Source organism: Lactuca saligna, chromosome 7 (genome assembly GCF_052625555.1).
Source record: "Lactuca saligna cultivar CGN05327 chromosome 7, ASM5262555v1, whole genome shotgun sequence".
Lineage (NCBI taxonomy): Eukaryota > Viridiplantae > Streptophyta > Magnoliopsida > Asterales > Asteraceae > Lactuca > Lactuca saligna.
The window spans coordinates 74292744-74308724 of NC_136423.1; the positions used below are offsets into that span (position 1 = coordinate 74292744).

General features: G+C 36.9%; 1 protein-coding gene across 4 annotated transcripts; it reads left to right on the top strand.

Moving 5' to 3' along the window:
* Positions 1–295: 295 nt before the first annotated feature.
* On the top strand, positions 296–3203 carry LOC145005797 (uncharacterized). 4 transcript variants are annotated; one of them, XM_078964904.1, is made up of 8 exons: positions 296–662; positions 742–801; positions 897–1013; positions 1876–1942; positions 2012–2143; positions 2241–2329; positions 2414–2480; positions 3011–3203. In XM_078964904.1, exons 5-8 carry the CDS (start codon positions 2081–2083, stop codon positions 3056–3058), a joined length of 267 nt encoding a protein of 88 aa, XP_078821030.1. In that variant the 5' UTR covers positions 296–662; positions 742–801; positions 897–1013; positions 1876–1942; positions 2012–2080; the 3' UTR covers positions 3059–3203. The 4 variants fall into 4 exon arrangements, with proteins under 4 accessions (XP_078821030.1, XP_078821029.1, XP_078821032.1 ...); XM_078964903.1 differs by having other exon boundaries at positions 296–801; XM_078964906.1 differs by lacking the exon at positions 3011–3203 and adding an exon at positions 2562–2619 and having other exon boundaries at positions 296–801.
* Positions 3204–15981: the final 12778 nt, after the last annotated feature.

Sequence of the window (15981 nt, forward strand, 5' to 3'; positions counted from 1 at the left end):
TAATGAAATGAAAAAGTTGGGGATCCAACTAGCACTACTAGAAAACAGCCCTTTAATGACACGCAAACAATGACACGTAGTGATTTACAATATGCAAAAGCGTGCGCCCTAAAAATAATATCATATCTTCTAAAATTTGAAGGATAGAGGACACGCATTTATGCTTGCCCTGAAAAGAAAAAAAAATACGGAGGACACCTATCATAAAAAGCGTGTCGTGTAAAAGTGTCGCTTTATATTTTTTTAAGAAGGCGCGTTCTACATATTTTTTTGGGAAACGAAATCCCAAAAAAAATTAAACATCTCACCTGATACTCCTTCTTCTCCTTCTAAAATCCTCTGCTAAGAACCCTAAATCATTCATAACCATTTTCCGTTCCCAAAAAAATTAAACATCCCGCCTACTACGACTCCCCAAATCACCCTAAATCATAAATCCCTAAATATTAAGAACCCTAATTTGCTCTTGAGAAATGTTGCCTTAGATCAAAAACTGTGAATTCAACTTCGAATTAGTTCAGGTTCTCTCAATCAAGAACCTCCCCATTCTATAACTCAGAAAAGCATCAATGCACGCATATTGCACCTGTGCCGGAGTCAGTTGTTCGTTATCCCATATGGTTATCGTCACTGCCTCGGGCTTTATCAACTCCTTCCTCAAGGTCTTTCTCGTAAATTCTATCAATACTAACCTTTCTCTCAATCAAGAAACCCTAACCTTTCTCTCTATTTGCGAGCCAGTAATCCCGACAAAGAAGATCAACAAAAAAGACCAAGTGGTTTGATTTCTCCCTAAAACTGGTACAACTTCTCCTAAATCCGACTTCACTCCACTCTCTGAGTTTGTTTTCTCCCTAATCGATGCATCCACCTTCTCGTCTCTCCCCCTCCACCAGGTTTTCTCTCATCTCTCTCCTCCATAGATAAAGATTGTCAGAGATGTGAAGGGAGTAACCGAAGGAAACCCTAAAACTACTCTGGTTGCACAAACACTTCTTCTCCTGCAACTTTAGGTAAGTCTCTCCTTTATAGAGTATAATTTCTTCTTTCATGTTTTTGCATCTTTAATCTTTCAAACCCCTTTCTTTTTCTTCTTTCAGTGTTAGACTTTATGTGGATTTAGCTCTTTGATTTTATAAGATCTTCATAAACTGTTCGATTTTCTTGATTCTTGGAACCTGCATGTTTATTTTCCTTCCTAATCTGGGCATTTTTATTTATGATTAGTAAACAAACTAGGGCTATGATTCTTACACATCTAATTTTTTTGCCTGTGTTCTTGTTCTTAATGTTTTTCTTTTTTAGAAAGTTCCATCATCTTTAGTTCTTGATCTTGACTTTGAAGACACCCATGTGTTGTTTAGTTCAAATTCAGTTTCAAGATCAAAAATTTTCATCAACTCAACCAACTTGTCAATCTTACCCTGAAGTTGCTAGTGCTGGAGAAAATTACCAGTATGGAGAAAACAAGTTCTCAATTCAATCAAGTAGTTGTTTCTATTGTTATTGATGTGGATGATTTATATTAATTTGAATCTTTATATACTTATAAATAATATTTGGCTAGTTGGAGTTCTTGGGATTTGGGTGGAATTGGAATTTGGTTCCATTCCAATACTGTGTTTGGTTACAACTTAGAAATGAGTTCCAATCTTTTGCGATTCCAATTCCTTTGACAAATTCTGCTCCCTTCTAAACATTCTACAAATCAAACACACCCTAGTGTACTCTTTTTAGCTTTTGGAGCTGCATGGTTAGTATCTCACTTTAGATTCATGTATCCAATATTTACCATTTTGCCCCTTCTCTGAACCAGGTAGCGTGTTCTTGCTTTATTATAAACTAAACCATATATTTTTATTTTTATTTTTCCAGGCAATTGTATATGGACTTGGAGTGTGTACAGAGTATGGTGGCTATGTTATAAAACCACTTGTTGGAGGTACACTAAATATAATCTATTGTATTTTTTATTTTTTATTTACTTAAAAGTTTTGTATTATTTTTTCAGGGGATCTGTCGAGGCTAACTGTTGTAATAAGATACCCTAATGTTGTTCACCCCGAGAATGTGATGGCATATGATAATGCGATTTCTACTTTGGGAAAAATATGTCATTTTCATCACGATAGTATCGACTCAGGTCATTTAGGAAATATGATAATAATATAATTTATTTATTTTAATTTTTTGTTCTCAATAAAATACATATGTAATGTTAAAACTTAAAATTTGCACAGGTTATTCTTGCATGGTTAAGCTGTTTGCCAATCAAAGATCTTATCGAAGCCAAAGTTGTTCATGAGCTGTTATGTTCAATGGTCGAAAGGTATATATAACTAACATATATAGCAACTTACTTTGATTTGTTTTAATTTTTATCTAATGTGTTTGTTTTTTTATACTATTACAGGTCAGACACAGTACTTCTAGGACCGAACAACCAGTATCTCCCTAAAATTGTTTCTGTATTTGCTGAGGTTAGTTGTTTTTTTTTTTTGGAAAATTAATAAAGGGAAAAGTTGTCACTCAGATGCTTACTAATGTTGGTTTATGAATAGATTATTTGTGGAGGGAAGGATCTTGCAACATAGTAAACTATAAACCGGATATTTCATGCTGTTTTTTTTAACATTTTTATGTTATGTGTTTGTGTTTATGTAAAATAACAACACTAGTTGTATAGACTTTCAATAGTTATAGTCTATCATTACCTTATATGAAAATAGTTATACAATATGGTATTTTAAACCCCATGACCTAATTTCTAATTTTTTTTATTTGATATTTATCATAATTATCTCATATTTTTTTGGTGCTTTCAAGAGTGATTGTACAGGAACTAGTATGTTAAATTTTGGTTGTCTGGTACTTTCAACCTCATGTTTTACCTCATTACCCCATTCTTAAAGTTATTTTTGTTTTTTTTTTTTTTTCTTTTGGCTTATTTTTACATATCGGGAATTGTTGGTTTATGTGAATCTAATGGTTTCATTATTTAAATATGTAGGTCTTGTTTATGTGCATAGTGTCAAGCAAAGTAGTTCGGACGTTGTGAAGGTGGGCAACAAGTTCTTGTAGTTCAACTATTATTTGTTGATGACTTTCATCTCTTTCACATTTGATGTATTACGTTTGTCTACTATTGGAATGATTATTTGTATGACATTAACTTTTGTGCAATATATTGTATTTTTTGTAAATGGTATTTTATTTCTATTATGATACATGAGATGTAAATTTAATTTGAAAATTAGTAAATCTATAAATAATTTTTTTTTAAGTTTAAATTACGATACGCAAAAATGTGTGTCATCTTCATTTATGACATGATATTTCTTAACAGCGGCTTTAATGATACGCATTGCATGTCATAAATGATTTAGTACTTCAGTCATGTGCCTCTTTGGGTGCTTTACAACAAGGATGATGGGTGCATGAACAGGTAATAAGGACCCAAATAAGGATCAACGTATACTTATTTAGAAAAGTGTTATTCCTTTTGTGAGGTAACTTGTTTTGTTCCATTTTATCATATTTAGAAAAGAGTATTCCTTTCATGTTTTTGTTTTTTTTCCTTTTCTGTGAACCTGTAATCATTTCCAGATCAGGGGCATTATAGGAATTTTTCCTATTTTTGTGACAGTCTTGAAAAAGAAGGTAAAATGGGGATATCACCTTACTAAATGACCGGTTGATTAAGAGCAACCGGTAACAAAACATTATAATAATAAAGTTCATACAAAATAATGGTTAAATAGTACAAAAAAAATAAAAGAACGGTTTTTTAAGCACTGACCTATAATACATAGAGCTTTTTTTTTTTTTTTTTTTTTTTTTTTTTTTTTTTTTTTGAGGTTTTTCCCTGTGAAAATCTTATTTTGCATGGTTATTTTTTAGTACAAAGATTTTGTTTGAAATTATATATAAATAATTGTGTTCTATAAAGTAATATATGACTTGATTCACGTAACGCATCAACTGTTTTCTTAGGTTCAATAAACGACAAAAAAAATTGACACATCGATAGAAGTTGCTTGAGAATTGTTATTATTTTTAAGGGTTGCAGCACTAAAAAAACCTCATTTTTCGACGGCAATTTCCGTCATTAAATCCATCATGAATCCGATATATTTACATTAAATTTACACTTATTAGGACTTTGTGAAAAATTTCCAACTGATTTGTGACGGCTTTGTGACGGACTTTGACGATTTTACACTAAATTTTGCACTTGACGATAAATTTTGAGGGGCTGCATGTGCCACCCCAGGACACAAAGTAGGTCCGCCCCTACTTGTCTTCTAGTCTGAACACCGAACACCAACGATTGGATTTACAATTATTTAAGAGACAATATGATCCTTTAACGAGATTGGAAAATCACTGTTTGTGAAAGAATTGTTGGAATACGAGATTCTCAATACGGCCAAACTACCCCACCTCAAAACGTATGACGACACCACAGACCCAGATAGCCACATTGACACATATGAGTGGACGCTGACATCTATCAAGCTACACGAACGCTTCTGGTGCACGTACTTCCCTACCACTCTAGACGACAACGTAGGGACATGGTTCAAAACGTTGTGCCATGTAGCATCTGCAACTTTAGCCAGCCGAAATACCTCTTTTTAACTAAATTCATGCAGCTCCGTAAGTACAAAGGCAATTGTTACTCTATTATTGGGTGTAAGCAAAGGGAGGGGGAGACAGTCAAGGATTACTTTGCTAGGTTCACTAAAGCAACATTCGACGTGTCTGGACACGACGAAGGATTGATCGCAGGTGCATTCACGTGGGGATTACTTCTCGGTTTGCTCTCCCAGAAGCTCATGGGCAAGCAACCTCAGACGAGAGCAAAGTTAAAAAAGCGACTGGAGCGTTTCCTACGCCAAGAAGAACGCGAAGCGTCAAAGCAAGCATACCTCAACGCCATGTCCTCCCCGGCTGGGAAATGACACTACTAATCAACCTCCTACCACGACGCCTAGGGAGGGGGTAGATTTTCAGGGCGGGACAGGCAACCGCATGGACGATTCAGAACCTTCGCAAGGGACGACAGGCGAGGAAGACGAGCAGAAGCTTATACTGTCGCCAAAAAACCAACAGCAAAGGGTACTAAGACGCTATACTATGAATACCACAAGAGTAGGACACATGACACAGTCAACTGCTCGGTTTTAAAACAGAAGCTGGAAGAGAAGCAGCTGAAGGGAAACGTAATAGAGATCGCCAAAAGTCTACGAGCTAAATTTGATGCGGAAAACCCTAAAGACAACGTAAAAGGAGCAGACTATCGACAAGAAATCCTCATGATTCGCCACAAGGGGGGAGAGCGGAATGTGGAACAAGCATGCGAAGTATCACGGAAAGCATGCAAGGGCTAACTTTCTGCATGACTGACCCAAGCCCAGCCGAGTGGAAAGGAGACAACCCTCTCGTTATCCAAGGCTCCATTCGAGACACCATGATACATTGGGTGTACATTGACATGGGGAGCTCTGTAGACATCATCTACAAGCATTGTTTTCGGTTGCTACCTGACGTATGGAAGGAGGGATTAATACGAACCGCATGCCAACTCACAGGATTCACAGGGCATAGTCTGTGGCCCCTAGGTACGATCCACTTACCGTTCACACTCACTAGTCAAGACAAGACCAGGCGACGAACCGCTCTTGTAGATTTTATAGTCATACGACACTCATCCGAACACAATGTCATAATAAGGCGAACCGTCCTACTAAAATTCTGAGCAATCTCATCAATGATTCATGGAATAGTGAAGTTTAGCACAAGCTAAGGCCCAAGTACAATCCTAGCCACACCCCCAAGAGAGCTCAAATGCTACGAGATTATGCAACCACAAGACATTTCAACGGAGGCCAAGAGGCCAAAGCCATATTCATAACACGAATGGGAGGTAATCAACAAGGAATACCTACGCCAACAAGTGAATGTGGGAACCGCCCTTCCTACGTCAACAAGGCAAGGATTGATCTGATTGCTACAAAAGTACAATCACGTGTTCGCCTGGACACCCACAGACATAGTGGGGGTCGACCGGGGAATCATAGAACATAAGTTGATGATAAAACCATGGGCCAAAGAGGTAAAACAAAAAAAGCGCATCCTGGGAGGGGATTGAAATAGGACAATAAATGCAAAAGTGGCTAAATTGACCAGCGTTGGGATCCTTAGGGAAGCAATTTTCCTAACATGGATCGCCAACCCGGTAATGGTGAAGAAACATTGTTACACTTTCATTCAATGTTCATTCTGAACACACACACACACACACACACACACACATATATATATATATATATATATAATGCATCCTTTCAAATTGAAACTCGCTGAAGTTATATTTTTATAAAAAAATAAAACCAATTGAGATTTCTTTTGTGAGTGATCGTATGTTTGACTAACGGTTAACAGGGTTGCCCGAGGTGAAGGGTGGTGGTTTCCGGAATTGAACAGTGGTGATTTCGATGATGAACTGTGTTGGTGTGGGACCAACCATGAAAGAAGTTGAAAGCATAGGGACCATTCGTGTAACTTATAATAACTAGTTAACGGAGGATTTGTTAAAATGTAACGAAAGTAACTTAATAGACAGATAAGTTGTAAGTTAAATGACCTATTGCACAAAAAAATATTTTAGTAACCAAATCAGATAAATGACGATAGTTGATTAGGCTATAGAGACATTTAACCTATTATTTTTGTGTATGTATATCTTAGGAATGTATTTTACGAAAAGGAGGGTATTCTTATCTATAGGGTAGGGTGACTACGAGTGAACTTTCATACTCAATATAGGTTAATCGGATAATGTACAATCTTAACCTATATAACTGTGTACCTACCATGTAATTTGAATCTTAATGTTTTATAATTATAATTAATATGTAATTACATTTAATTGGGTATTTTATTAAAGCCAAACTAGCGTAGTGGTGATATAACAATTATTTAAGTTGAATGACGACATAACATTCTACAGCTACTCGTTTGAATCGAGTAGAGTAACGATAGGGAACGATGCTTATTCGAGAGGTTTTGGGCATGAAACAACTAGGTACTATGTTATCTTATAGGATTGGCCTAACATAACGATTAGATATGATGATATTCCTTTGGCCAGCATTATGTACTATGTTACTCTAGAGGATTAGCCTAGCATAACGATTAGATACAATCATATTCCTTTGGCCAGCACTCGGTACTATGTTGCCCTAGAGGATTAGCCTAACATAATGACTCTTTGATAGGATATTAGGGCAGAGTAACAAATAATTACAATGCTTATCCTTAAGTTTTTCACTAATATAGTCCTTGTATATAATTATTCTAATACGTATATATACATACCATATATATATATATATAATTATGATTTTGATGTTGCTAGAATATTATGGTAGAGTAACAACTAGGAACAATGCTTATCCTTAAGTTTTACCAGCATAACAACTAGATACTACGTTATCCCAGGGAATGGGTCAGCATAACAACGAGGTATACCCTTCCAATGTAGTTTGAGGCATGATAACAACTAGGCATAATATCATTCTTAAATTTTAGACAGGGTAACTACTAGGCATAATACATGTTATAGTAGTTTTATAACATGTATCCCCCCCCCCACCTCCGAGCATAAATCTTTTGAAAAAAAAAATAAAAGTGGGGACATGAAATCACCCTAGTAGTGTGCTTTACTAGACCCTAGGACTACGGTTGGTGGCATCGGGGCTCTGGATCGACAAAACTCAAGAATATAGCTTACTAATAGCTAAACTATATATATATATATATATATATATATATATATATATATATATATATATATATATATATATGAAGAATTTCCTAAGTTTTTTAATGGCAATTTTTGACGTAGAAATGAGAGAAAGTAGAAATTGAGGTGTGAAGAAGAAAGGGGTTTGCTGCCCCTTTTATAGGTGAAAATTTCATGATGCACCTCGTATGCTTCCAAAGTTGCTCCAGCCTTCTGATGCCATGTGTCAGATTTTGGTAGGTCCATGTCGCCCTTCTAGAAGGCATGTGCGCGCTGAGCGCATGTTGAAAACACTGATTGTTGTAAATTACATAACTTCATCATATAAACTTTGTTTTTGACGTTCTTTATATCCACGCGTAGCTATTGACGAGTACTAAAACTTTCGTTTAGGTTGCATTGGCTAATTCTAACTTTATATTTAGCCCTTATTTTTATATTGTTTAATGATTTTGTGAAAATCATGTCTCTCTCGTACAGACTCTGATTTTGGTGTTCTTATTCTCAAAAAATTTATCTCAATGAGCACTACGATTCTCCTTTTGGTGACTTTAGCTGGAAGTCAACCATTCTATTTGTAGCTTTTTATGTCACACATTCATTGTGCGTGGTTGAGTTTTATATCTTGTAAAATCATATCTAATTTATATGCAGTCGGATTTCTGCAAAATTTATATTTTCGGGATTGGGACGACGTGTATTTTTGGAATATGTTAATAACAACACTTTTCGGGATTTGGACGAAACTTTATATTTTTCTTATCATATGTATATATATATATATATATATATATATATATTATGTATTAAGTCTATTATACTCAATGTTTGTCACTTTTCATAAATAACGATCGGTGACAATTTTCACAATTGTTACACAAGAGGAGTTGTCAGAGAAGCCCCTCTCACCACCGTTGTCGACGATGACAGCCACCAGCTTCTGCCTTCACGTCCTCCTGCCTCTCTTCCTTTTATTGACCGGAGGACACCGAGAAGCCACACCCAAGCACCCATCGTGTTTGGCTGGATCATAAAAGAGGAAATGAAGAGGAATTGCGAGCGTAGCCCCTCGTTGCTGCTATTGTCGACGATAACCTCCTATTTACATGTTTCCCTTTATGTTTCTTCTTCCTGATCAGATGAGGATTGGAGACCCATTCCATTTTGTTTGAACTATCAGACCAAGCACCAACATCACTGCCTTTTAATTTTGATCATTCTTGTCTCGATCGAACACCACAAATCTCCTTTCCCTCACTCTTCGCTTAGCCATCATCGATCCACCAGTTCGTTGCTTTCATTCAACTTCCTTCTTCGATCCTTTACCTTTTCCAATTTGTAAAGAAGTTGCACCCCCCTTTACATTTGACGAGTTTGTCAAAACCAACCCCTACATATGTGTTCATGATTAAAAACAACCCTCTCTTGTACACTTAAAACAAATCAGTCCCTCTTTGTATTAAATGATCAAAGACAACCCCACTGTTTGTAACATTTGAGAAAATCAATCCTCCATTCATTTTTTAATATTTAAAATGATCCCTTTTGATTTAAATTATTTCAAAAAAATCCCTTTAGTTTAATTTGTTACAAAATACTTCCAAAAGTGTTTCGCAGTTCATGAATTGTCGAATTTTTGTTTTTTCACAAAAAAGCTTAACAAAAATTGAGCCTAGATCGAGATCACACATCAAATGTGAGTTTCTATGTCCCCTTTTCTATGATTTTCATATTTGGGGGAGAATGCATGCGATTTTAATGAAGTTTTGATGATTTTCAAAGTTGTTATACTCAAAATGGCCTTATACTTTGTTATTGGTTAAAAGTTTGTGAAATGACTATATAAAAGGTTGTAAATCTATAACATCCGGTTTCTCAAAGGTAAAATTTTTGTAAATAATTCTTGAGTTTTGGTTGACCACGACATGGCCATGCTAGAATGTTCGCGGGACTTTATTGAGCCCCCACGATGTGGTGTTTGGATGCCACAATGTGGCGAGCGGTTAAAATGTAAAACCCTAATTTCTCGGGTATTAGGAAAGAGTGAGGCTAGGGTTGCCCACTATCACACCCCCAAACCGGAATGATGGAAACGTTCGGGGGCAGAGAACGTCATGCTCAGTATCACAACACATGCATCATAGTAATCAAAGTAACAAACAACCATTACATTAATATTAAGTGTTTACATTGTATTTGATTCACAAAAGATTTACTCCAAAAGTAAATAACAAAACAAAGACATGAAGCTACTATGCTCCATCTTCTGAATCCCTGAACGTGTACCTGTCTACTAGTTTCCTGAGAATACAAGTTATTTTGAAAGACTAGATCAACATTTAAGCTGGTGAGTTCATAAGCATTTTGATATAAAAAGTACACTCTAAGTTCTTTAGAAAAGTTCTCCTATTCCTCCATAAAATCCTACATTTTCTGATATGATAACATGATAAGTAAAAATGGCTCTATAATTCCTTCTATGAGTACTTATTGAATACAAGTTATATACAATCCAAATCAAACAGACAATCAATTGTGTGAATCTGCCCTAAGCCCACTGATGAGTTGAAAAACTCTTAGATCGATTAGATCTTCAATAGGTTAATCAATAAAACAAACAAACACAATAAACACGATATACAATCAAGTAATGCTTAATGATTCAAATGTAGTCACGCCTCAACAGAGCTCGACAAAGAACTTCCACTGGAGAGGCGAGCTAGGGTTTGTAGTACCATTAATAAGAATAATAATTAAAGCGATAATTACAAAGGATGCATGCATGCACCTTAAATACTAAACCCTAATAAAATAAACATGATTGGACAGGCCCAAATCGGATAACAAAAATGGTCTAAGGACCAAGCCCAAAGACGCAACACTTTAGGACCCAACAATCTACCCCTTTGCGTCAATAGGGGTGAGACTTCACTTTAGTGGAGGTTCGGGAGTTTGCTTCACAACCTTGAATGTCACACCCCCGAACCAGACGGCGGATACGTCCGAGGGCTATCGTGACTCAATTGAATACCATCACATTGCATATACATGAAACATAACATTATACATCACCAACATTTGGAATGATACAACTGGTAGCGTTTACATCCATTACATTGTTCCCAAAACATGACATTCTCAAAAATAACTATTTGCTAATAAATTAAACCACAGCAAAACGTCATAGAGTACAATTCATCCTCCACTTTATCTGTTACCTGAGAATACAAGTATTTTGAAAAACATCAACATATGAAATGTTGGTGAGTTCATAAGTAATGTTTCAAATCCAATGTTTGTAATGTTTTGAGAAACACCAGAAAATCCGATATTTTCTGAAAATAGTAAAGTCAAAAATGTGTGAAGATCCATAGGTATGCTTGTTTGTTTCTATACTTGTAAAATTTGTTCATCTAAAATTTGTGTGTATTCCGAATCCGTATGTATTGAAATACCCTAGGAAAACCCGATGTTTTCCTAATTCGTACATTGAAACATTTGCAACGTGTGAAGTTGTCGGTACCAGGCGACGTTGGATTATTGTTGAGCATGATTATTTGCTACAAACACACGTTACACAAACGACTAGTCTATAGCGATACTAACGATCCCGAAGGCGTCGTCCGTACTAATCACGTTCTCCAACCGCCCTGACTACGTGTAGTCCCACACCCGAAGAGAACGAGGACACGAAGGCCTCAATAACTCCATTAGCCGGTTGGGGATAAAAGGTACGAGGGGTCCCAGACCCGCCTCGCATGAGAAGGTAGACTTTACTAGCAATACCAAAGGACCCTTGGGGACCAGTAGTATACAAGCCATTGAAAGTCCTTTTACGTTATGTCGGATCGGTGAAACCCAACACTTCGTAAGAGAGAGGTCTTCGGGCCTTAAGATCAGGTCATTGGGCTAGCTAGGCTCAACGAACAAGATTTTACACTTTTGGGGCCCAAAGGTGGTGCGTAGATGTCTGTGCACACTCGCATGTATAGTGACTTCCCAATCGTTATTAGTTATGAATCGTAATGTCGTAATGTCATAGTGTCGTCGTGTTAGTAGTTTCGGATTGTTATTGGTTCGAGACCGAACCAATTCGTTTGACAACGACTTTTGGTATTGTAATGTATTGTATTTCGTCGATAGGCGTGATACCATCATTTGGTCAAATTGCATGTATTGAACTAGCCTTGAGAATTTTCTGTTTTCAGTCCCTCCTTATTTGTAAAATTTACCCTTTTCACCCCTTTATTTAAAAACTTTCCGGTTTGGTCCTTAAATCAATTTTCTTGACATTTTAACACCAAAAATTATTGAAATAAGTATTTTCCAGCATATTTTTCATAGAAAACAGCTTAAGTCCTTGAAATTGCAGTTTTCTCGGTTATAACCCCTCTTTTTCGCAATTTTTACATTTTTGGCCCAATTTGGAAAATTTTTGCAACTTTGGTCCTTTTTAAATTTGAAAAACATTTTAAACCTTTGAAAAGTACATGGAACACTTATAGTCCACTGTTTTACAGATAAATGCAGTTTTGGTCCTCCAAATTAGAAAATTTCGCATATTGGGCCTCATTGGGCCGGAAATGTCATCTTTAGCCCAATAAGCTTGGAATTTATGTTTTTAACCCTCCAAATAGTATATTTTCAGAAAATACATTATGTAAACTGTTTTGACTCATCTCACCCATCAGATTTCGAAATATTTCATTTTAGACCCTTCAACTTTGTATTTTTAACATTTTATGTCAAAAAATGAGTTTTTAGCCCAAAATAAGTGTTGTCAAGCCATTTGGCTATTTTCTTAGTATACTTTGCATGTAATAGTATATTTTATGCTAGAATAAAATATATATCTCGGTTTTTAGTATTTCATCACTAGATCTAGCATCAAAATCATACAAAACATACATATAAGCATAGAAATCAACCACAACATACACATAATGATGGATCTACACCTTTTCTTGTATTCTCCCCCACAAAAACTTATAAAAACCGAAAATAAGGGGGTATGAAACTCACCTTGGGTGTTGATTCGGTTTTTGAAGAAAGAATGGAAGAACACTTGGTGATTTTTGGCCTTAGCACTCTTTCCTTGAAGGTCTCGAGTTTGAGTGCTTCTAGAGTGTAAGATCATGATTTTTGCATGGATTAGGAAAAGATTTTGATAACAAAAAGAATCTAATTCATAGATCCAACCATAATCTTACCTTAGATGAAGAATTTGTGGAAATTTCTTCTTGAATGCTTCCTAATTTTCGAGATTTTGAGGGGAGAGGAAGGGATGTTCTTGAGAGAGCTTGAGAGATTTTTGTGAGTGTGTGTGTGTGAGTATGGCCGAGAGTGAGAGAGAGGAGAGGATAGAAGTGATTTTGAAGTGATGTTGCATGGAAATATGGACTAAATTGCATGGATATCCAAGGGACAATAATGAGGTGGCATACTAGAGTCAATTCTCTTCTTATCTTCTTGGATTTGGGCCTTGGGCCGAGATTTTTGGGAGGGAAAGAAAAAAAATTGGGCCCTTGCCCCTAAGACCACTATTAGGGTTAATCTTAAGTATTTATTGGCCTTATAAAATAAAATTGTGATTTTTATGTTTTAATAAGCTAGATTAGGTTAATCATGGATCAAAGCTTTCAATTTATTTCATTCTAGGCCCAATAAGGCCCATAATATTGAAATAAATGAATGTGGGTCCAATTAGAGCCCAATTAGGGTTCTAAGCCCATGATAGTCCAATTGGAAGCTTATTGGTCCATTTGGATCCAATAAGGGAGTTCTAGTCCAAAGTGGACCTAAATAAGAACTTCTAGGGTTTCCAATTGTTTGTTGACCATTTGAATGATTGTATGGTGTATTTGATTGAAATTTTGTTGTTACAATCATGGGTGTTACACATGTTCTTAAGCTTTTGATTCACTTTAGCTTGAGTGTATAGTTTACAAGACACAAAATTTCCAGTTGTGACATTGAACAGCCTTGGAATAATTGTAAGAAGAGTCTGTCTGAAATCCTTATACCACTGAAGTATATCTGAGAACAACTTCTTGTCTGCCTCACTGTTTTGATCACACCCATGGATAAGCTCAAGAATGTGCTCCAAGCAGGAAATGGAGAATGGATGTTTGTCAGCCAGAGAAAATAGGCATCTTTGACCTTCACCTCTAAGAAACATGACGCTGTGAGACCGTGGATCAATTTTTCCCTTCACCATCAGCTTACTATTGCCTGCCTTCCCGATTGGCTTGATTAAGGGCCTCTTGCATATAGCAGCAACAATCTCCTGATCCATCTTTGCCACTTCATGAATGTAACACACTAGCATATGCTTGATGTGATCAATGATTGGCTCATATTCCTTCTGATTGGAGAGTAGAATGTTGTTCAGGAGAATCCAATCGTTTGGATTCAGATTTGGCAAATTGGCAAGTGAGACCGTATGGACCGAACCATTTGATCCTCAAGTCACTTTGAACTTGATATTAATGAACTTCCCAGTTGTAGTAGGCTTCAGCACCTTGCCAGTTGTGATCTTTTTGTTACTCCAAGTTAGGTACTGAGGTTGAGAGAATTCATGATAGCATTCAAGCAAGTCTTGATCAATCTTCGGGTCAGGAGAAGGAATCGCCGCTGTAGGCTCAAAGCAGTGAAAGATGAAAGCCTTACGAGTGATTGGCATATCAAATTGAGAATCTTTAGAATTCTCGACATTGAAGGAAAGAACAGGCTCTAACCAGTGTGAACTTGGAGCTTCAATAAACTCCTTTCGAAGCCTTTCCAATGTCCATAGAGGAAACTTTAATTTCCTCTGATTAAGCAGATTCACTTCTCTCACCTCATTCTCCTTATTAATTGCTTCAGTAACTTTTTGCTTAATCTCCTTAGCAGTGGGCTTGGTTTTGAGAGGACTTGGTTTAGGAGCCATTTCTCAATATCATCAACATCATCCTCATCATCATCAGCAATTCCTTTTCCTTATCCTTCATACCTGAACTCGAAGCTTCTTTCCCTTTCGGTTCGGTAACCACTTTCGGTTGTTGTGGTTTTGGGTGTTGAGGTTTTGGTTGTTGGGGTTTCGGTGGTTGGGATGAAGTCTTTGTTTCTTCTCCCCCTTGTTGCAGAGAGACAACAGACTCCGGAACACCCTCTATCCGGCTTAGAATATCAAGCGCAGGCCGTAACTTCTCAGCTAAATGACGTCTAACTGAGATGTTAAGAACTGAATCGTAGGCTTCAAGAAGATGGAGAAGAATGGAGTGAACATTTCCAACAGAGCTTTTTACCACAGAACGCTCTGAACGCAGTGCTTCAAGTTCCTTGTTCGCTTGATTGAGCTTTAGAATCTGGGTTTTGAGTTGAGTGGTCTTCAGACCAAGCTCATCCATCACTCTGCTTTCCAAGGCAAGATCTGTTTAAAGTTTATCCATATGTTCAGAGATAGATGCCTTATGTTTAATGTGATCAGAAGTGAGGTTCTTGCGAAACACCTCAAAGAGCTTTTTCTCTTGTTGAAGAGATTGAGTAAGGGTCTGAACCGAGGCATTGACCTTGTTGGCATTTTGCTTTGCAGCACCCTATAAAGACTCAAGGAAAAGATTTGCGTTAGAAATTAGTTTATCGACTTTTTCAGTCGCTTCTGTGCAAACTTTCGTTGAAGCATCAATTGCTGAAGTGGCTTTGGTGATTGAAGCTTCGTGTTCTTTAACCCAGGTGGCCATCATGCCTTTAATGGCAGGCTCAGAAAGAGAATCCTGAGTAGATGAGGAGGCCATAAGCTTTTTTAGCTTCTCATTCAGCTCCTTGAGATGGCATTTGGTGACAGGGGCATCTTCATCATCGTCGCTTTGCACCCTATACGGATTATAGTAGAAGGTGTCGAAATTGACATCTTCATCACCAAGAACTGTATTAGTCTCTGTCGATTGGGTAGGTGATGGAGGTTTGGTAGTAGCAGGGGTTTCGAGTGCTGAAGTATCAACCCCCGTATTAGATACGTTGGTCTGAACTCCAGTGGTGGTTATAGTTGTAGTTGTAGCTTCAGAAAATATAGGAGTAGGAATGGGAATGGTGGATGAAGGTTGAGATGTAATGATAAGGGAAATGGGAGGAAGGGAAATAGGAATGGAAACAGGTGGAGGAGAAGGTGCTTGGGAATGAAAAAATACCTC